The sequence below is a fragment of the Phoenix dactylifera genome, chromosome 4 (genome assembly GCF_009389715.1).
Source record: "Phoenix dactylifera cultivar Barhee BC4 chromosome 4, palm_55x_up_171113_PBpolish2nd_filt_p, whole genome shotgun sequence".
NCBI classification, from domain to species: domain Eukaryota; kingdom Viridiplantae; phylum Streptophyta; class Magnoliopsida; order Arecales; family Arecaceae; genus Phoenix; species Phoenix dactylifera.
The window spans coordinates 24471519-24493797 of record NC_052395.1 but is presented as its reverse complement, the minus strand read 5'-3'; the positions used below and the strand labels follow the sequence as shown (position 1 = coordinate 24493797).

At 38.7% G+C, this 22279-nt stretch overlaps 2 protein-coding genes and 1 long non-coding RNA gene across 3 annotated transcripts; all 3 read right to left on the bottom strand.

Moving 5' to 3' along the window:
- Positions 1-425: 425 nt before the first annotated feature.
- LOC103716839 (protein GrpE-like) lies at positions 426-2091 on the bottom strand. The gene is made up of 2 exons (XM_039126262.1): positions 1618-2091; positions 426-476 (listed from the first exon to the last, which is right to left on the bottom strand). Exons 1-2 carry the CDS (start codon positions 2089-2091, stop codon positions 426-428), a joined length of 525 nt encoding a protein of 174 aa, XP_038982190.1.
- A 2539-nt stretch (positions 2092-4630) lies between these two features.
- On the bottom strand, positions 4631-19609 carry LOC103716816 (DDRGK domain-containing protein 1). The gene is made up of 8 exons (XM_008804988.4): positions 19365-19609; positions 17221-17308; positions 15678-15784; positions 15489-15590; positions 15245-15406; positions 5829-5885; positions 5378-5414; positions 4631-5041 (listed from the first exon to the last, which is right to left on the bottom strand). Exons 1-8 carry the CDS (start codon positions 19491-19493, stop codon positions 4842-4844), a joined length of 882 nt encoding a protein of 293 aa, XP_008803210.1. The 5' UTR covers positions 19494-19609; the 3' UTR covers positions 4631-4841.
- On the bottom strand, positions 6885-10229 carry LOC120110582. The gene is made up of 2 exons (XR_005511704.1): positions 7418-10229; positions 6885-7366 (listed from the first exon to the last, which is right to left on the bottom strand). It is a non-coding gene; the product is annotated as an uncharacterized LOC120110582 (long non-coding RNA).
- Positions 19610-22279: the final 2670 nt, after the last annotated feature.

Sequence of the window (22279 nt, the reverse complement as noted above, 5' to 3'; positions counted from 1 at the left end):
TAGCAACCTTAAACATAGTACGTCAACAAATATTAGTATTAGAATACCAATATCTAGTTTGAACTAGTCTTGACATGCCAAGTGTTGAGATAAGCTATAATACAATAGAAGTAATCTTATATATAAACCCTTGAATAGATGTTAGTAATAAAGATGAGAAAATTTTTGTTCCACACATGTTCAAAATAAACTAGTCTTGACACACCTAGTGCTGGGACTAATTCAAACATGATAGAAGCAAAAATATCACAGATCTTTGAGAATGTAAGTATTAGATGTGGATGTAGGACCCTAGCTGCAGCATTATAATGAAGAATGCAAACATTAAGTCCTAAGTAGCCATTGAAATTGGATTTCCAGGACCTCCAACTATTGATGTATTGACACAAATAGGCCGACATAGCATTTGTTGACAATGGCTTAGATTACTGAATTTCCATGGCCAGCTTGCTGAATTTCATCTTATTCTCAAAATCCTAGGAGTGAAGAAGAAAGTGAATTCAGCAAGAAAGTAATGCATCTTTCTGTAAAGATGTCAGGATATGAGACTTTGTATCTATCGATCTATTTTAGTTCAGCAACATGACTTTAAACACAACATCCAAATCTCACATGGACTTAAACGATGACTCTTGGAGTTTCCCTCTCCAGAACAATAGCTGCAATATTGAGAACTTGACTGCTAGTATGGTGCAGCCATAAGTCTAAAGCTTCAGATTTTCTGAGACACACGAGCTCTTACAAAATTGATTCAAGAACTAACGAACTCGACAATACTAATTAATCAGAATCTCCACCTTGCTTGGTGCTTTCTTGACTTGCTTCTCCATTGTCTTCATCTGCTGGTGAGCCTCCATTGTCAGGCTTTGCGGGGCCTGGTCCTGCCGATAGCTTCACCATCGATGGATGCAAGAGCCTTTCACCGAGTTCGAACCCCTTACGAAATTCTTGAATTATAATGCCTTCTTCAAACTCCATTGATTCCTCATGCATTCAAGAAGCTTTTACAAAAAAAATGAAAGTAACGTAAGAGTAACAACATAAGTGAATGAGAAATGTAGAGATTGCGTATATAGATGTGTGTGTATTTCAAATTTTACACAAAAATAAGAAGGAAAGAGAAAAAATCTTTTGCAGACAACTCTTTTCCTGTCACTGTAAAAAGAAAAGTTACATATATTTGTTAGATCCGGAGCACAAGTACGATTATCTGTTTGCACCATTCTGCTTCAATTAGGTTATTTGGCATGTAACCTGTGCCTCCAAGATAAATGCAGCTCCTTCAATTCAATGGCTGCGTCCATAGCGAGATTAGACTGCATAACTGAATGGTTATGCCAAATGTTGCATCAAACATCAATTTGGCAATGACAATCGCAGCGCTGCTGTCTTGTTGAGAGTCAGTCAAATGTTCATAAACCTCAAGTTTTCATATTTTTAACAATAATTCTTGCACCTTATGCATGTAATTAGAGGCTTGCTGGTTAAAATTGAGAACAGCTTGAATACCGCGCAGGTTTATTCATGGATTAGGCAGGAATGAAACTTCTAAAGCTTCATAGCAGGCAGCACATATAAAGGGAGCATAACTCGACATCATAAACAAAGACGACTTACCAAAGGATCAAATGGATTGCCGACAGTTTCCACCCTTTCAACACCCAATGAGCTCAAAATCTCCAGAAACTGTTCGTAGATGCTCTGATAACTGTTGTGTACTTTTTTTCTTCTCCCTGTCTCCACCTTTATCTGAGTTTTATCTCTTTCAAAATTGTCTAGAACAGGCAATAAGCTTTCTATAACTTGTCCTTGCGCTTTTGTCATCAAAGAAAGCCCTTCTTTCTCCGTTCTTTTCCTGAAGTTGTCAAAGTCCACAATGATCCTAAGAATGTGGTCTTCTTCGGACAAAGTAGCATCTTTGGTTGCAAGGGAGGAAGCCATTGATCTTGAAGTTCTGAGGCGGGTATAATCATTAAGATCTGGTGGAATCTTATATGCTTGGACCTGGAAGACGGCCTTAGACTGGCTGGATTCCATGATGGACGTAAAGAGAATGCCACTTACGGCAATCAGGAATGTTTCTGATGGCATTGTCTTTGGCTCTCTCAGGAGGGAAGTCTGTAATTCTTCTCATAGTTCATGACCCGGGAGAAATCTAAGCTCTGCTAACAGTTTCCAGCTTCTCCATAGATGCAGTCAGAGGTGTCTTTTTTCAAAGTGCAGGCTCGCCTCACGCTGTAAAAAAATTCTTCACGCTTCCACTCCCATGTGAGGTTCCAATTGTTGAGCCAGCCAATAGTATTGTTGTTTCAATGGTCGCTTGGGCAGCGTACTTGTTTCCATAGGCCTGGATAACATCATAGGCGATGAGGAGGTCGAGTTATAATCGAGGAAGGAACCTGGTGGCATCAGTCTTGTGGGGCTTGAATTTAGGGTTTTTGATACAACATACATACATTTGGCTCCCTGCTGATATAAGCTCTTATTATGTCTCATGTACAGTGGTCATACTAAAGGAATGATCTGTTACAGAACATTTTATTCAAGAAACATAATGCTTTCAAGCATGCCACAGATGTCTCGTTACAAGGGAAATTCCACTAAATAGCATGTGATATAAGAGGAGGAAATATTCTTGCTTATTAGAAGAATCAAGATTCAGTAGTTTCAGTTGAAATCTTCTCCATTTTTTCTTCCTCAGAGAGACTTCTGTTCAGTTGGAACCTTACATTTGTTTTCATGTGGGCATATCTGGCCACGACGAAGCTGTCTGTATTTGTATATGTTGGTAAAAATTTCAGGTAATTGGCATTCAAATGCATACAAAATAAGTTCTTTGGCTTCAAAATCGAGTAGAAACTACAAACAGCAATTTTCCTTCCAATTACGTTGGTTTTCCTCGAAAGAATTAAAGTGACAAACATGGTTTTTATCTTTAGTAAAAATGAAAGCCTAATTCTTTTTGTTTTGGTTTTTATTGTATGGTAATATGCTTGGAAATTATTACTTCAGATGGATGGAGATATCTGATTATAGGATTGCCACTTTTAAATGCAGACCCCATAAAAGATTGCCACTTCCATATATTCACATTCCAATTAAATAGGATAATAATCGATTTTTTTATCTTATCTCTAATATATTGAAATGGCTTTCGATTTTCTTCTAAAACCTCCTAAAGAATGAAAGTTACCTTACATAAAGCATCTGTCAGCCATGTAAAAAATTTCTTCTACTCCATCATCACCTGTCGCAATGCTAACATATACATCCTTCTACTTGGAGAAAAAGAAAAGGGCCTATCTTAAAACAGTGCAAATTACCAAGTATGATGCTTACCTTGGCGAGTGGGTGCAGAACATTTGACCCCATCAGTTTCCAGCTTAATTGTCTTCGGCATCAATATTCCCGCCCCAGGCGCATGCTGACGCTCGTACTCCAGTAGGGACCAGGAAGGAGTTGAAGAAGACTGCGGAGAGGAGGACTCGGCGGCATTGATGCAGAGATTTGCCCTCTTTTAACCCAGGAGCGATGGGTCGACGTTAATGAAAAATAAGATTTTTATTTTTGTGGGAATTTGGAGTTCAGAGGACGAGGAGGTGATGGTGGTAAAATTAGTTCGTTTTGTTTTGTTAGTTTTTTGTACGGAAAAATTTTCGCTCATGTTTGAATTGAGGGCAGGGGGAGAAGGAAGGCCTAGTCAGTTGGATGTCCTCCGCTTGGTTTGACGGAATTGGAGGGAGGACGCAACGGTCACTAATTCCCTCCATGTCGTAAAGATGACTCGTTGATATTTGCACCCAAGAATCTGCAGTAGATTAGGCAGGTCGGATCTTCTCGCTAGCCTCAGAAAATTTTGTGACCCTGCTAATACTGACATAGCCCATGACAGAGGCTTAACGCGGCCAGCGGATCGAACTCTCTGCCTTCGTCCTGAGTTTCAGACTTCTCAACATTTAGGTGATCGTAAAACTTTGTTAAATTTTTTCAAGCAAGATTTTTTTTCTTTTTTTTCTTTTTGTCCAATCGGGAGGTCAAAGGGCCCTCTTTATTTATTTTTCTCAGGCGAGATTGGAGAGCCTTTCTTTTCTATTATATATATATATATATATATATATTGGGGGGGTCTTGAATTTAGTCCCACATCGGCTAGTAGCGGAAAGGTTCCGTGCCTTAAATGGGGGATGGAAATTCTTTCCTCTCGAGGGCCCTTTTGTGGAACAAAACCTTGAGGAGGGCTCCGGGTACGCTCGACCCCCAAAGCGGACAATACCTCGGGAAGAACGCGGTCCTCTTTCTCTGCTAGCTTAATGTGGGCTAGGCTGTTGTGTGAGGCTCCGGCAGAATGCCGTTCCCGCAACAATATATATATATATATAAAAGGATGTTTCACAAATTCCCCGCAGCCAAACCCAGAGGCCTGTAACCAGCACTGTTCTAATGTGATGCAATAGCGTGAAAAATTACGTCAAGTGGTTCTTATTTTACAACAACCATGTTGATGGGTGGACATCTAACTGGGTGCCGAAGCTCGTAAGTCTAACCAAATAAAACTTACGAGACCTTGTGGGAATACAGTCTATGCGTACAGATTCACCATTAAGAAAGCAACATTCCAAAAAACATACCATACAGGGTGTTTTATCCCAATACCCCAAGCCCAAACAACGGGGGGGAAAAATATAATAATAATAATAACATACAGGGGGAGGGTTAGGCTACTGTATTTAAGGAAAAAGTTGAAAAACCTGTTGTGAGTGCGGTATATACATCATGGTAACGAAAAAGCATAGAGGTGACAGAAGCCAACATACGGATAGTCACATATATTTAGACAAGGCCTATGCAACAGCAATCCCATCTGAATTTTGTTCATCAAACTGTGGCTTTGGCTCCAAATCAATGAACTGGTTGGATTTGCTGGCAAGATGTGAAATGCTGACTCTTCCTTGCCGTTTGATGTAATCTGCAACTGCCTTCATTTCCTCAGGTGAGATGTATATATACTTGCCACGATCATCCATGACACCAGATAATCTCCCTGCACGACATAAAAGTCCAATGATTCTCTAGCATCGAAGTAATATTCATCTGGCGAGCAACAGTCAGCAACTAAATCTTCGGTTAGTTATTAAGAGATGATCTGGAAAATCTTTGAAGCATTGTCACTCAATGTGGCATCACCATGTATAACAATGATAAATTAAGGGTGCAACAACAGTTAGAAATACCCAAGATGGAAGGCAATGAGCCAAACAGATAAAAGCGAGAATATATTTAGTAGTTTGCCGGTGCTAAGGTGATTCTCCAAATACAATTTTAATCTTATGAAGCAGTAACGGGCCAACTAGGAATGATGAGAGCTCATGACACATACCCATATTCTCCAGTGATATTATTCGATTGATGCAGTCCTACAAAACCACCAGGCAATTAAAAGAATAAAACATTAGACATGCATTTTCATGGAAGTCAACACAGATGAACTAGGATTCTAACATGAATTAAAGATCATAACTATGTAACAATTGATCATGTATTTGGTTGGGTTGCATGTTAACAGTATAAGCATAATCATTTTTGAAATAGGAATAGTAGAGGTGTAATCATTTTTAAGGTCAGGTATGATATGGCCATGCATGCATCACTGGAATGGTGGATAAGATGCAGAGCTGATTAACAAACTAAGCTAATTTTCTATAGTAAAGGCAAATAAAGGAACAGTAAAAGAGCATGCAATTTGTATATAAAATGTTTAAAGTCAAAATGACTTCAAATCAGAATTATAACACCGAAAACATCCATTCTTGGCAGACCACTGACAATACCTGAGTGCGCAGCTTGAATTCTGCTGCAAGGTCTTCCAATGGGACACATTTCTGTTTCTGAATCAATTAAAATTAAAACATTAGTACTAGACTTGTGGTGTTCTCATTTCATAGGTGTGACTTCATCATAAATCCGGTCGTCCATGCATATGTTTGTATGTTACAAGCAAAGTACTCGAGCACAAGAATACACAGACGAACAAACATACAACAAACAACGTGGACATGCAGTTGCATGGACGCCACCAAGATCAATATTGATCCACACCTCATGCATATGCTATGCAACAAAAAATTTCTCCCACATTCATCAAAGAAAAGAGTGCATGCAACCCTGCCTGGTTACTTTTGCTTGCATTAGAGCAGGGCTCAAACAGCAACAAAAGCATGTATTTCCAGCAAGCATTTATTCACAAGCATGCTAACTGATAAGAAGTTTGTTTACTCTCTGTCAAATTTAACATTTCTTAATAGGCCAATATGAAAGCAAACCTAGGGCTTTTAACTGTCCGATGCACTGATTTAGTTGTTCAGCAACACATAGTTCATGAATGCCTACTCTGTGCCGGGAGTAATTATTTCAGAATCTGGAACCAAATGCTGATGCATAGTGTTGGTGATTGCAGCCCAAGCATCATATGGCAAGATTCCTATTAAAACACAAGAATAATCATCTAGCCATCAAAACAAACAAAGGAAGTTTTGAACCCAACCTGACATATACTTACATACCACCTGAAGTATTAGGCAAAGAATCTTTTTAAGTCCAATTAACTTATCCAATTCAATCCACAAAATAAATTAGGATATACATTCATTAAGCACAGCTTAAGACAAGTGCCTAACTAAATAAAGCTCTTGAACTAGAAATAGAAGAGAAGGCATACACCTCATACAACAATAAATTCACATTGTCATAACACAGAAAAATACTGTATATGAACCTGCCAGCAGAAACCCACATATTATAATAGAATCATATCAATACAGGGAATTGTATCAGGACTGATAAATTAATTTATCAATATGCCACATAAGGAACCATTTGTTATGTTATGGCAGATTCCCTAAAAAGTATTTCTTTAAAAAAAAAAAAAAGCAAGATAGATTCCCTAAAAAAGCAATCCTCATTTTTCTGTTTCAGTTTTGTAGTAGTGTTGACATGAAAAGAGAATAAAGATTGTTAAAGGAAAGAAGAAACAGAAAAATTTGTTACAACTGCACAATTGATGAACAAAAACAAGAGAAGAGTGGTTTCAAATACTAAGCTCAGTATGACAGGGTACTGAAGTATTTGAAGAAATGGAGGGGAAGTTATAGGATAGCAGAGCCTATGCCAAAATATTTACTTGTCTAAAATTCTTTAGAATCCAAACAAGGCCTCGAAATTCACAATTTCAAGCTATTCTTCAGGAAATACTTCTTGGGACTGGAAAAGGTGAAGAAATGACAGAAGATTAGCATGAACTCACCCATAAGTGAATTTGACCAACTGAGACCCAATTTTGGAAGCTCAGACTGAAAGTGAAAAAAAAAATCTTTGACTTTAGTTTCAAAGTTTCAACCAAAACTTCAAGCCATGATGTGACACTTATGGGGAAAGATTCCGGCAAGAAAGAGCCAACACTAAAGAGCTCACTTTATCCATTTTAACAATTCTAATTGCAGCATAAACATTTTTGCAGATCCTCTTAACACATTATATGTCATCTAAGTGCCTATATCAGATTTCCTCCAAAACCACAGAGCAGTATAGTACATGGAATCTTCCTTGGAGGAAAAAACTCCCATCCATGGTTTTGAATTTTCTCCAGAAATCCACACTTGACGGAAACAATTCAATATCAAGCTGAAGCTAGTGCAACTGAGGTCTGTTTTCTACCAAACTGACTTATATCAAGTTTGCCATATGTAAGGTTCTGACAATGGTATCGTTTTCTTGAATTCTTCAGATGTCAAAAAGCATTAATCTAGATTTTTCAAGTTCGGAGACAATTTGGAAGCACCGAACATTAAATTCAAAAGAGACTTAAAGGAAAAGCGATCTTCTAACATGGGCAAAATATCCAAGAGCTCAAATTTCACAGATATTCATAGTTTTTGCTTTTGATGAAAAGGGAGGAAAAAAGTGACCCAATTTTATTAAAGAGAGGCTAAATTACAATGAAGGAAGATCTCATAGACATTCATATTCATATGTTCCATACTGTTTCCATCAAATTCAACTTTAACAAGGTCATGTGAACAGTTAAAAAGCTTGTTTCAGTGCAAGACTGCCAAAATAATACATGCAAAGGTCCCAAACAATATAAATATAATTTTAAATTGCACATAGTACATTAACTCGCCTCATTTTATTTTTCTCCACAATTTACATATCATAAGCTTAACTGGATCTTTTTAACAAAACTGCCAAAACTAGAGCCCAAACCATTGAAGTTATCGAAGTGAAGTTCATCTTGCTCGGCTGAAAATGAATCTGAAATAAGTATACAAATCTTACTCATGACAAGTAGAAAGCAAAAATACGAGCTCAAGCCATTCCACCCATGGGTTTTTGCATTTAGGGCCGAAAACTTGTCCTGATCCTTTTACACAAGCTTTGTCTATTTTCTACCCTTTTTTAAATGATATCCACATGTTGGGATCTCACCAAAGACCACAGGCCAATAACTACCTTTTTTCCCATGGTCCAATGGACTCCTAATTTTGAATGCTCAAGAAATATCAACCAACAGAAAGAAAGACAACCGAATATTAAAGCACAACTATTCATCAATTTGATTTCGTTCATCAAACCCTGGTAAAAGGACATGCAAAATCCCTTAACTTGTATCTAACTATATCAATGTACTGTGGAAGCTCATCCTTTTCTATTATACAGCATGTCAAACTTGAGTTCTTCCTGTGAAAGTACATATGCCCTTATATAGCACTAGAAAGAAGGTTAAGTCACCACTTTCATAATTCCTAAGTGTCATTTAAAGGAAGATGAATACCAGACATCCTTATTCCCTGTTATAACAGAGGAATCATGTACTGGAGAATCATTGTAAGATAAAAACATAAAACCCAGAATCTTTCATACGAGTAGGATCACACCTCAGCCACTCCGAAAATTTTACCTTATCTACCAACTTAAACTAATCTCCCTTCTGAATGCAACCCTACAATCAAAAGCTCCAACCTTAAACCAGGTCAAAGATTATTGTTTTAACTTTCACCAGCTTATTTATAGGTTCTCCAGCAAATGTAAAATAGCAAGGAGGAAAATAAAATTTACATCTCAAAGCTAGTTGTAATGATTGAGAGGATAAGATATTCTTATCAAGTATCTATCAGTAGTTTCATTAATTTATTAATAATAAATTCCTCTTAACATGATTAATATAATATGCGCCAACGAAGTAGGTCATAGACATAATTCTCAGTTGATGGGGTGGGTATGGTTCCAAGGCTTTTCATAGGTCAGCATGAGACAAAGCTACATAACTTTTAGGGAGATCATATTTATATTGCACAAGTGGGAAAAGGAAAATTGGCATTCTGATGGAGGTAGTTTTACATGCACCCATATGAAAAGGAGATCCTGTCAAAGAAATTGGCAAAATTAAGACCTACATTGAGGTTAAACTTGGAAGTTTTATATAAGTTGGATAATGAGAGATAGGACTACATTTGGACTGACAAATGCTTTTGCTAAGAGTTACTTATTTCACACAAACTGGGTCCTAGTGCTTGAATCCCCCACTTGCGAGGAGGTTCTAGCCCCTAACCTTAAGAAGTCTTTCCCAAGAGTCTGACTCAAAAGATTTAATTAGTGGTGTTCCACCACTAGTCTGGAGAAAAAGGGGGGAAAAGAATTTCTTCTTTTACATTACTTCAATATTAAATTCATAGATGCCTATACATCTATCTTAATAAGAGAATCAAAGGTCATACTAAACGGAATCGAACAAAATCCTCTGAAAATCTAAATTTCATTAAAGAGAGAAAAAATCTATTATATGGAAGAATATAATAAACAAATATAAATAATATGGTAGATGAAATGTAGAAATATTGCATCTACAAGGATGAGAATGAAAAGGTCGATGTGCATAAAGCTCAGAAGCATGGGGTTAGAAAGTAGTGCAGGAGGAAGTGTTAACATTCGGATCAAGGAATGCCGCACCGGCACGTACGGGCCGGTACATACCGGTCCAGTCCTTGACCGGTACCGGAAACAGATGAAACCGGTATTTTTCAGTTTTCATCTGCGAACCGGCCGGTACGGAGCACGATTTTTTTTTTTTTCGGAACCACAACGCCTCGCGTGGTTTCAAGGAAGAAGTGGCCCACGGGCCACTTCTTTCAAACATAAAAAAAAAAAACTGTGGCCTGTCGGCCACAGCTTTTTTTTTTTATGGCCGAGAGGCCACTTCTTTTTTGTTATTTTTGTTTTAAAAAAAGAAATGGCCGAGAGGCCACTTCCTTTCCCATCAGTTGAAAATACGAAAACGAAGTGGCCTCTCGGCCACTTCTTTCTCGCTCGTTCGGTTATAAAAACCGAACAGAGGCTCTGTCCAGACTCCAGAGTAACTAAAATCCAGGAGCGAGCCTCTGAAGAGTAATTAGAGACGGAAAGATTTGAGAGATAGCCTACAAATTGAGGAGGAGGTCCTACCCAAAAAATCCAGCGGAGACTATTTAAGGTGCGTTTTTTTTCCTATGTTATTTCATTAATTTGTTAATAAGTAATTTAAAAAAATAGTTTATAAATTACTTAAATAATAAGATAATGCAAAAATTTACTTTATTAGCTTAATTTTTTGATAAGTTGTCCTTTTATGATAGAAATGGAGCCATCAAGAAAAACGAACCCTGCAAAGCGTGATATTGGCTGGTCTTATGGGCGAAGACTTGAAACTGAGGGGCAACGACACCAGTTTCAATGCAAGTTTTGCGATAAGGTTTTCAAGGGAGGAGGGGTAACCAGGTTGAAGCAACACTTAGCCGCAAATTCCGGTGAGGTTGCTACGTACCCAAATTGTCCTAACGAGATTCGTGTGCTGATGAGGCAGAATCTCGCTGAGGTCAAAGAAGCGAAGGAGATGGCTTCCAAGAAGAGGGCGGAGGTCGATCGCCGAGCGGCAGAGCCACCTTCCTATCACTCTAGGGAGCCAGAGAAGGTCGAAGATCTAGATGAGGAGGAGGCAGATATTCAGGCGGCCATGCATGCAAGCTTGGATGATCAGTGGCAGCAGGAGGAGGTGGCCAGGCATAGAGCTCAATTTGGGCCCTCTGCATACGAGTCGGGCGGCGGTTCTAGGAGCACTAGACAAGATCCAGAGTTCTTGAGGACAACTTCAGTCAGGGAGGGCGTCGGCAAAGAACGTGGCCGGATTGCATCTATGATGGGTAGTTTTGGTAGCCGAAAGAAGTAATCTATAGGAATTCCACAAGGAGCGACAATTCATGATGTAGATCCGCATGCTCTCCCCAGTAGAGATTCAAGGCAGCAGAGGGTAGACACAATGTGGATGAAGGATAAGAAGAAAACTATATGGCGAGCTATTGGATCCTGGTTTCACTTCAGCCACATCCCAGCGAATGTGGCAGACAATACATACTACAGGTCTGCCATTGCCGCCATACAAGCTGCCGATCTCGGTGTAGCTCCTCCAGGCCCGAAGGACATATACGGTGAGTTTCTTGACAACATTAAGGAGGAGCTGGAGAATTGAATTGACTCCTACAAGAGCAAGTGGCCCATATATGGACTAACCATCATGTGCGATGGTTGGACCGGTCCAACCAGGCGGAGCATCATCAACTTTCTGACATACTGTGATGCTAAGACCTTCTTCCATAAGTCGGTTGATGCTTCGGCTTATGTGCACAACACCTCGTACATGCTGAAACTTATGGAGGATGTGATTGATCTGGTAGGAAAGAAGAATGTCGTGCAGGTCGTCACTGATAATGGACCGCAATATAAGGCTGTCAGGCAGGTCTTGATGGAGCGGCGACAACATATTTTCTGGACCCCATGTGCAGCACATTGTATCGATCTTATATTGATGGACATTGGAAAGATTCGTAGGGTGCAACAAACGGTGGAGACAGCCTAACGCATTACCAGGTATATTTATAACCATAACTAGGTCCTTTCACTGATGAGAAAGTATGCAGGGGGAGAGATTCTGAGACCAGGAGACACACGGTTTGCTACCAGCTTCATCGCACTTAATAGCATCCTCGAGAAGAGAGGAGCCCTACGTCAGATGTTTGCCAGTTCCGAGTGGTATGATAGTAGATATTCTTATGCCGGCACTGAAGGGAGCAAGATAGAATACTTGGTGACGAGACAGCCATTCTAGCAGCGAGCTACAACAATAGTCAAGGCTATCAAACCATTATATGAAGTGCTGCGGGCCGTAGATAGCGAGATCTACCCCCAGATGGGGTTTTTATATCACATGATGGTCAAAGCAAAGGATCAGATTATGGAGGCAGATCCAGCACATGGCCGGTCGTACATCAACATCATTGAGCAACGGTGGAGAGCGCAAATGGGTACGGAATTACATCTAGCAGGTAAGCTAAGATATAATTATACTGATAATTATAGTGATGTAATTATATAACTATGCTAGGATAGTTTCGTATATGTGCAGCATACTACCTAAACCCCCGGTTTCAGTACAGCATAGATGGAATTGGTATGGATGAAACACTTCTAGATGCTTTGCGTAATGTGATTTACAAGATGGAGCATGATCCAGAAAAAGCGGCCCTATGTCTTGAAGAGATAATTATGATTTAGTAATTACCAGCATGTGTAAGTATATCGGCATCTTCAATTATTAACATGGTTTTCTTATGCTTATTTTTCACAGAGCAAATTATTTAGAGAGGGCAGCTACAGTTTTGGCCAACGAGCGGCTGTCGTCAGCAAACACAATATGAATCCAGGTACGTGACACATCAGGAAAACATTCACCTGGTGTTACTTAGTTACTATTATAGAACTATCATATATATAATTTTCATAAATATTTTTGCAGCTGAATGGTAGGTGCATTTTGGCGGATCCGCGAGAAATCTAAAGCGGATAGCTATCCGGATCCTCTCCCAAACAGTCTCCTCTAGTGGATGTGAGCGCAATTGGTCCACCTTCGCCCTTATCCACAGCAAACAAAGAAACTGTTTGACGCAAAAACGCCTCAACGACCTTGTTTATGTGCATTACAATTTGCGGTTGAGGCTAAAGTGCATCCAGGAGGAAGTGGAGCTCAAGCATACAGATCCGATTTACGGGACCTTCACCGCTAATGACGATGATCCACTACTCGGCTGGCTTGTAGGCCAGCAGCAGGAGCCCGAGCTTGACGAGCCAGGATCGCCTCCACGACCAGCTACCTTCATAGCCACCGAAGCTAGGGTCGATCCAGAGCAATGGGCTGAGCGCAATATTCCACGCACTCCCAGAGCTGATCAACCGCAGGCACAGGGGAGCCAGACAGAGAGGGCCAGAAAAGAAAAATAAAGAGTCCCAATGGAGAGTGTCGAGGAAGAGACTTGGACTAGCAGTGATGAAGGTTTTGGTAGTGATGGATCTTCTAGCCATGGAGGGAGCGGAGGACAGTATGGTACTCATGAGACACAGTCGGAGGGTGGTCTTTATTTCACCGGTGAGTCCCAATTTACGGGTGCTACACAGGATACGGACCACGGTCGACCACCTGATAGATTTCGTGAGGATATCATTGGATATAGAAGATGGACTCCTCGAGGTCGTTCAGGAAGACAGGATACGACTGCAGATCCGACAATATACGGATACGGATTCTATTATCCACAGCCTCAGCCTAACGAATATGGATATGGTGCATTGGATTTTGCTTCCGCCATATTTGGATGGGCCCCTACACAATCAGAGGACACCTCTCAGAGCCAGAGCGTGAGCGAGAGATCCGACAGTTCTTATAACCTGGCGCGCGTTCCTTCTGATTGGGTTGATTTGCCTCCTCCTGATTATACTTATGATCCGGATATCTACGAGAGCCATCGGCACTCATCCCGATTGTAGATATCCTACAGTACTTGAAATGTATGTAAATGATTGTATTTTAATTTGAAGATATTTTATGTGTATCATTTTATCATTTGGAACGGAGGAAAACATAACATGCAATCATGCATCATATATGTTTCAAATTTCAACCCTAAATTTAAATATAAAAACATCAAAAATCATGAAAAAAGCAATAAAAAAACATAAATCTTCACTTAATTTAAGATCCAACAGAGACAACATTTAAAAAAAAAACAAAATGTTTGGCTCGCGGTACCGGCCGGTACGGTACCGGTCCGGCCGGTATGTACCGGTCCGGCCGGCCACCGGTACGCCGACCGGTACCGGTACGGCGGACCTTGATTCGGATGTTATGTGTCCATGCCATAAGAGTATGAGGATATCCTGCCAAAAGAAATGTTCGATTTTGTGCTAGAGCCAAGAGAGTGAAGAAAACCTAGACAACTAATTACTGTAATTCTTATAGTTAAAGCAATCATGCTTATGCTTATATATGTTTCAGAGAAGAATGTCTAGAGCTATCAAACTTTGAATTTTAAATTAGCTTAGAAGGTAATCAAGGACCCTATAAAGATTGGAGTTAATAAAAGGATGCTAAGGTGAATCAACAGTTGTATTTATGTTCTGACATCCAATTAAGTTTAACCCCGGTCTTTATGGTTGGTACTAGGCAAATATGTCAAATGAGGGTTCATGTCATAGTCAGAAATCTATCCTGGTGTGTTCTCGACCTAAGGTTAACCATTCACTTTTTCGCATGGCATGGTATATGCACCAGCAAGGGCGTTAAAACCAAGGAATGAAGAACATCTATAGTAAGGGTATTAGTATATTTTTCTTATATTTTTCTCATGGTGCGCAAGTGAATGATGACCTCCTGTACAGTTAGACAAGTCAGGCATTAAAAACACAAGGGAGAGAGGGGGTGGGGTGGGGTGATAAAGTCAGGACTTTTCTGGAGGAGGGAGCGGTTCCCTAAGTTATGTGAACTATCTTTATATCTTTAGGGGAATCAAATTCCTCATGAGGCAAATAATATTGCAAAACTCCTCAGTTACCATGACTATCATCACACCTTGTATCTGTTCATTATCAAGACTTCTTTCACTTATTTTCTTTTCAAAAATCATCAATTATTGTAAATGATGGTAGAACTGCTACAGAAATCAATCATCCAACCAAAATCAACACATTATAACTATCAGGAAAAAAAATAATACCACGGTGTCAGTTAAGTCAAATGTAAGAAAATAAAGCCAAGATAAACAACTTACAGGAGACGCATATATAGAAATATAGAGTAGATTGTTCATATAAAATGAAAAGAGACACCTACCTTGATGTATTCCACAAAATTAAAGAGTTGACCTTGGTTCTCATCTTGCAGTTCATTTTCTGTTGTACCCTCAGCATCAACTGAAAATTCTCCTTTCCATTTCTCAAAATCTAGAGCCGCAGCTTCTTCCTCCTTGGCTTGCCGAGCCCTAGCTTCTTCCTCCTATATCAACTTACATGCCGCTTTAGTATAGAAATAAGTATTTTATAATTTCAAAAAGCATGCTAACAATACTATCACCAACCATCAAACGTTCTTGTGCTTCACGCTCCTCATCCTTCTTCCTACGCATTTCTGCATAGCGATCTTGCTTTGTCGTTCTTAATTCATGTGCTGCTTCCTCAGCCTAATAAAAGATATGCCAGTGTCTCAACATTAGCATTGACCTAACAAAGACCAGATATGAAGGGAAAAAATTCAAAAGATAATCCACCTGTCTTTGTGCTTCACGCTCTTGTTTTTTCTTTTCCTTTTTCTTAGATGCTTTAGCAACATAATAATCACCCTCAGCCACCTCCTCATCACTTTCAACAAGAGCTTCTGAATATCAACTCAAAATTCAGCAGAAGTTGTCTAAACTCGCAAACGTAGAGAAAGTTGAAATATGATCAATCTCAAGCTTAAGGTGATAAAAACAAGTTACTTTTTTAAGAACCACCAGATTACAAAAAATTAGAGAAAGGGAGAGAGATTGGAATAGATGGTAACCAAGGCACCTCCTAGAAGTGCCAGGCACCATACTGTCACAATCTGCAATTTGAGGTGAAGCTAAATATCTTGTTAGGCAAAGAAGTTAGCATATACATTTACAAATCTTGCACTCAAATTGCTAGAAATCACCCTAGTGATACCATACACATCACTACTATAGATATACTATGCATACAAAGTTGATGGAAGAATAGGTATCATGAGCATACTGTGGGTGTAAATGTTGCAATATGTCATAGGATGCCATACTACGAGAGTATAAGACTAGCAAGAAATACAACATAGGAGGTACTTGCTATTCATAAAGTGCTTAATATTCACAAACCACAACTTCCAAAAAAGAAAAGAGCAATCAGGCTGGAACACTCTAAGTCTATGTCTGCTAGAAGTGGGGAAAGGACAATGAGAGAAGGGACATAAACAGGAATGTTTAACCTAAAGAAAACTAGAAGGAAGCTCAAGGAAACCTGAAAACCAAAGAGTAAAGACTTGTTGCTAGTAAAGAACTCTAACAAGAGGCTATGGCCCACAAACTAACACATGGGTCCCAATAAATGACCTGTGAAACTAGTATACAAAGCAAAAGCCGAGGAAAGGTAGTTTTGATTATAAAAAAGGTCAGTAGCCACTACATGCTAACAATGAAGATTTCAAAATCAGCATGATAGCCGGTGTATATAAACTTGCTATAAATATTTTTCAATAATATTATTATTCAAAATAGAACTAACAAATATTGCCAAACTGATCTCTAATACTTCCTATAATTGTTAGCCTCTAATTCTTCTTATAGGACAGCCATATAGGACACAAAAAGAGAAAACAAAAGTCCCGGTGTGATTAAGGACTCTCACGATCCTTACCTAATAAGGCATCTTTCCAGCAACCCAGACTTGAGGACATTGACAGGCATTGTCCAGCACAGATTTAGGGGATCAAACTGCATTAGTTTCTCACACCCAGGAATTCTGTGATTCTAACTTTAAAAGATTTTCAAATTCAACCAAATTCACTATTTTCTTGTTGATGATACCAAAAGGCAAAATTTTATTAAAAAATTTAAAGTTGCCAGATCCAATATCAATACTTATGCAAACAAGAGTGAAATGAATGACTAAGAAAAAGAACAATCATGGATATAGAAAATAGGAGAATAATCAGGAAAAACAGGCAAAACTATTAAAGAAAATGCTTCTTAATAAGGTATAAGCAGATGCACAAAATCAATTGGTATAAGCAAATCACTAGAAGGGGGCAAAGAGGACCTGCACTTGTTGAGGCAGCAGATGAACTTGCAGCGGCTGGCCTCCGATGCATGCGACGAGTCCTAGCAGGGTGAACTACTCTTTCTACCTGTGGAATATGCATTTCAAAATACAAAAGTAATAAAAAAATTGATGAGGTTCCTAATTTAAGTATGGATACCGCAGGGTCGGCGGAACCAATACCGGGCACCGTACCGATTTTCCGGCGGCACGAGTCGGTATAGGCCCACGCTATGCCGTGTCAGGCCTGTACCGACAGAGGAGAGATCAACGCAGACCGTGGGAGAGAGAGAGAGAGGGAGGGAGAGAAGAGGCCGTTGGACGGTGGTGAAGGCCGGCGCCTGGGCGGAAGGCGAGGTTGCAGCCGGTTTTTCTATTCCGAACGAAACAGAGGTTTGGATACTAAAAAAATTACAACTTTTAAGTGAAGTCGGCAAATCGCTTGCCGAATTCACTTAAAAATTGCGAAATTTGCCGGACCCCTATTTCGTTTGAAACAGGAAAACCAGCTACGGCCTCCCCTCCCACCTAGTTGCCGGCCTCTGCCGGCGTCCACCACCCTCCACCGGCTTTCCTCCCTCTCCCTCCCCCCTCCCACTCGCTCTCTCTTTTCCTCTCTTTCCTTCTCTTTCTCTGCCTCCGGCAACGGTTTTCATTTTCGTTACCAGAACCGTACCGATGAGCCACCGGTACGACTCAGAACAACAGGAACCGTCTAGTTCGGGATGGTTCTGCTGACCCTAATAGATACTCACAACATGGCATCACACATTTAACAACTAAAAACCTGAAAGAATGAAAAGGTATTGTTGTAAACCTCAAATGAAAAGACACAGTGCCACTATTTATTACAATTACATTCACAAAATCAACAAGCATCGGGTATGAACATATGGCAAATCAGTTAGTAGGGGAAATGAGCTTATCTGCTTTATAGCCCTCCATTTGATTAATTTTTTCTTCCTTCTCCAATTCTGCATTATGAATTATCAACATTTGTCTAATGCAATCAAAATATAAATGCCAAAGTATCCACTTTTTTAGTCTTTGTGTTGTTTCCCTTATAAATTTCCATATGTTACCTGTGCTTGTTTCAAGTGTCAAGAAAGATGCTAATACCGACGTTATTAGAATGAGATTAGAATAAACTCTTCTGCTTTGGTTATTCACATTTCTCAATCATCTAATTTAGAATCTTGTGACTGCTACAAGATAACCCTGCCTTAAAAGAAAAGACCCCATATGCCAAGTCATAATATCAACCTTCAACATCGATGGCCTGCGTGACTACTCCACCCATGATACTGAATTTCTTGGATTTGTTTTTTTATCCCATAAATGAAGAATCTTACTGCCTATTTTCAAGCTCCCGCAATTTCCTTTAATAGACATGTCCTAAAAAATCATGTCCATATTCATTGTTGTTATATAATTTATGACAAATTAATCTATCATGGTTATAAAACTTTGTTGGAGTTCTTTCCCATAACTTTACCTTTTAGAAGCTCCAACATCTGTGGGAATAACTGATATTTTCCTTGCCCGTTGAAGCTTTATGAATATATCTCCTTAGAGTTTGAGAATTTTGTAGGGCTTGCTCTCGGTTAATTTCTACTCTAAGTATGAATATCGAATTTTCCATGGCAACCTCAGGCAAAAGCGAGAGTTTCCATGAAATTTTGAAGATCTTACAAAGATGAGAAGCTAATCAATAGCAAGAGAAACCCTTCAAGATTTCTAGAACTTCCAAAGCCTCTAGATGAAAGGAAATTAAAAAAAATATTTTTAATTTCTCTTATCAATAAGAATCTTATTATATTTAATTTTGGCATTGTAATAAAAAGAAGATCTCTTTTCTAATTCTTGCGTTATTAAAAATTCTGACTTCGACGTCTTCTTTTTTTCGCCTTTGATTTGTTTATACGACATAATTTGAATCATAAATTTCAATGGCCATGTGATCAGGCTCTTCTAGGTTTCAGTTCGAATAGAAAAATTTATCACACATCGAGGGCAAATCTCTCTCCATAAGTGTTTTTGCATCAAAACTTTACAAGATTAATCGAAACCCTAAAACCTACAAAAGAAAGCAAAGATTCGGGGGCAAATCAAAAGAATAGAAAAAGGTGCGGGATTGGATTCACCTGTTGGCGTTGGGGTTCTTCATCGTGCTCGTGAGGGGATCGAGCGATGAGGCGGCGCCTCCACCAAAGAAGAGGAAAGAGAGCGAACACGAGAAGCATACAGAGGACGCCCACTATGATCTCCTCCATCTGTCCCGCTCTCTTTCTCTCTCGCTCCCCCCTCGATCTCTCTCTCGTCCGGTGATTCTTGCGCCGAACAAAAGTCTTTTGGGGTTACGCGGTGCTCGGGCCTAGAGCATAGAGGAGAAGACCGCAAATACATTGCCGAATTTAATATAGGTGGGCTTCTTTTTTTGGGTAGAGGTGGGCTTCGCCGACGAGCCCGAAGGCTTCAATAGTTGGGAACCCATCCCATCACACCCTGCCCAAGGGAAAGAACACCAGATTCGCCCGATCATAACGGCTTAGTTTCATGGGCCTCTAATTGGGAGCCCATAATGGGTACTGATAACGGGCTTCAAAGAACAAGATAAAGTAAAGCATCGGCATAAATTTAAGTGCCTTATATCATAGCCAACAGATGGATGGGAGCATGGGTTCAGTGAAAAAATTTAAGGAACCACGGTAATGATTTTGACTATTCAATTTCAGATGTCCTGCTTTTATGAGTTGTTTGCATAGGACCGACCAAAATGTTAACTAGGGGATAACCCCCAAAGGTTGTCACTAATACAATGCACAAAATTTCGTTATTAATTTTCTTTTTTTTTTTGATTAAGAGGAGGTTAAGTTACCCAATTTATCAAAATGGAGAAAAAAGTATGTACGAGAGCAGAAGCGAAATATGAGGAAGAAGGGAAAGGAGTGAGTACTTAGACTAGCTAGAGAGTAACACCAACAGCTACTTGCCCACTTCATCGTGGAGATCTTCCACAGGCTACTTAGCTCTTGCAGATCTCCTTAATCCTCATTAAGGATAGTCAGGAGGTTTTTAATGTTAGAAATAGTTTGCCTAAAATTGCTATATGTTTATTTCATAAAAATATTATAAATAAATAATCTATTAGAATAAAATCAGAGCATTGAAAAGAGCTTGTCTCGATCGAGCTGTGTGTTTTATATTGCCCTAAAAAAGTGATTTGCCTCCTATATGTAGGTTTACGGAGGTTTGACCTGACCGACTCCTTCAGATGCCCAGATGAAAAAGAAAACTTGAAAGAGGCTTGGAAGAAGAGAAAAGAAAAAATAAGTGAAGAATTCTCTATCTTGTCTCAAAAAGCAGAGAACTAGTAAATGTGGATTGAGTAATCCAACATATTGAAGACAGAGTTTATTTATAGACTTTATCCGGTAATCGATAGAGTACGGTGTTTCCGAGGTACGCGATATTTCAGAAACATTGCATCCCCATGAAACTAAAACTCTTATGGGGGCGTTTAGTAACCCCAACAGGATCACCACGGTGATCTAAGATCCCCGGTGATCCGAATATTGGGGTGATTTGATCCCGGTGATCTAAAATCAATGTGTTTGGTAGGCCATAGTCCAATGATTAAAAATCCTCGGATATCCATGAGTAACTTGTTTGATATGGTACGGAGATCCAAGATCACTAACTACATAATACCACAAAACCCTTGATATATCTTAGATGGATTTTTTTATGTATTTTTAATTCTCATGAATTAAAAATATAAGTCAATATACTAATTCCTATAATAGCTCCATAATTTTGTCACATATTCTACTTTTAGTAGCCCTTATCATATATTTATTAATCATATAAAATATATTATAATATATATATATATATATATTTATCAATATATTAATTATTAATATATTCTATAAAAATTTATTTATTACTCCTATAAATTATTAATCTTATAAAAATATGTTATTTTTATTATAGAATTAATATTTTTATTTATACTTATAATAGATTTTTTTAATACTAATAATTATTTTGATTAGAAAAATAAGGTAAATAGGAGTAATATAGTAATATATTAAATATTTTCATTATATAAATATAAAATTTAATAATATATTTCTACTAGAATTTAAAATTATTCTTAAATAATAATAGGATAATAATATGATTAGTAATATATTATAATATAATATATATCATTAATATAATATATATAATATCAAGATAATATATATATATATATATATATATAATATTGACATAATATATTGATGGTATATTGATATATCAATTTTTTTTCTAACTTGAGGGGTATTTTTGTCTTTAATTTTCAACCCAAGATCACTGCCCTGGGGTGATCTTGGATTTCCGACCTCAAGGACGAGTATCCCATCACCGAGTTGGGAGATGATTTGAGGAGTGAAGGTGATTTAAGATCACCACCACGTAGGATCACCGTGGTGCAACCAAATGCGGTGATCTTATCACCTCCACCCACATCACCCTTGATCCTAGGACGATCACCCCATACCAAACGCCTCCTATAAGTATTTTAAAGTTTTTAAACTAGCTAAAATTTGGAGGATAAGGCTGATTTATTTATTTTTTAAAATTTAGATCTTTTTACTAAATTAAAACTCCAGCATTTGATCTTGTACCAAATTTCCAAGGCAAGCCCCGTCTGGCAACTAGCCTGTTTTATGGGTTGAAACACTTTTGCCATACGGAATAACATGGAGGACATGGTATATGGTCCATGCTATTTGTTCCAGGAGTATCTCTCTCTCTCGCGTCCGTATGTGGATGCAATTGCATGGGGTGCAAGCATGCGGTAAGCCAAGTCATGATGACCATAGATGTAAGATTTTCAATGCCCACGAAGGATATACATGCAATATATTCCCTTTGGAGCTACGGTATGGGCACACAATTTTTCTTTCGGAAGTGCTTTTAACTTATCACCGTCCTCCAGAAGCACCGTTTAATTATTGTTTCAAATATTATAGATATTATGACGAATACTTAAGAACTTAAATCGAGC

Excerpts from the sequence above, each read along its gene's own strand:
- LOC103716816 (XM_008804988.4), bottom strand. The coding sequence starts at position 19,493 with ATGGAGGAGATCATAGTGGGCGTCCTCTGTATGCTTCTCGTGTTCGCT. Across the intron at positions 15,407-15,488 it reads AAGCACAAGAACGTTTGATG|GAGGAAGAAGCTAGGGCTCG; the intron begins GTTGGTGATAGT and ends AAGTTGATATAG. Across the intron at positions 5,042-5,377 it reads AATATCACTGGAGAATATGG|GGAGATTATCTGGTGTCATG; the intron begins GTATGTGTCATG and ends TATGTCGTGCAG.
- LOC103716839 (XM_039126262.1), bottom strand. The coding sequence starts at position 2,091 with ATGCCATCAGAAACATTCCTGATTGCCGTAAGTGGCATTCTCTTTACG. Across the intron at positions 477-1,617 it reads GCAATCCATTTGATCCTTTG|GATTTTGAGAATAAGATGAA; the intron begins GTAAGTCGTCTT and ends CTTCACTCCTAG.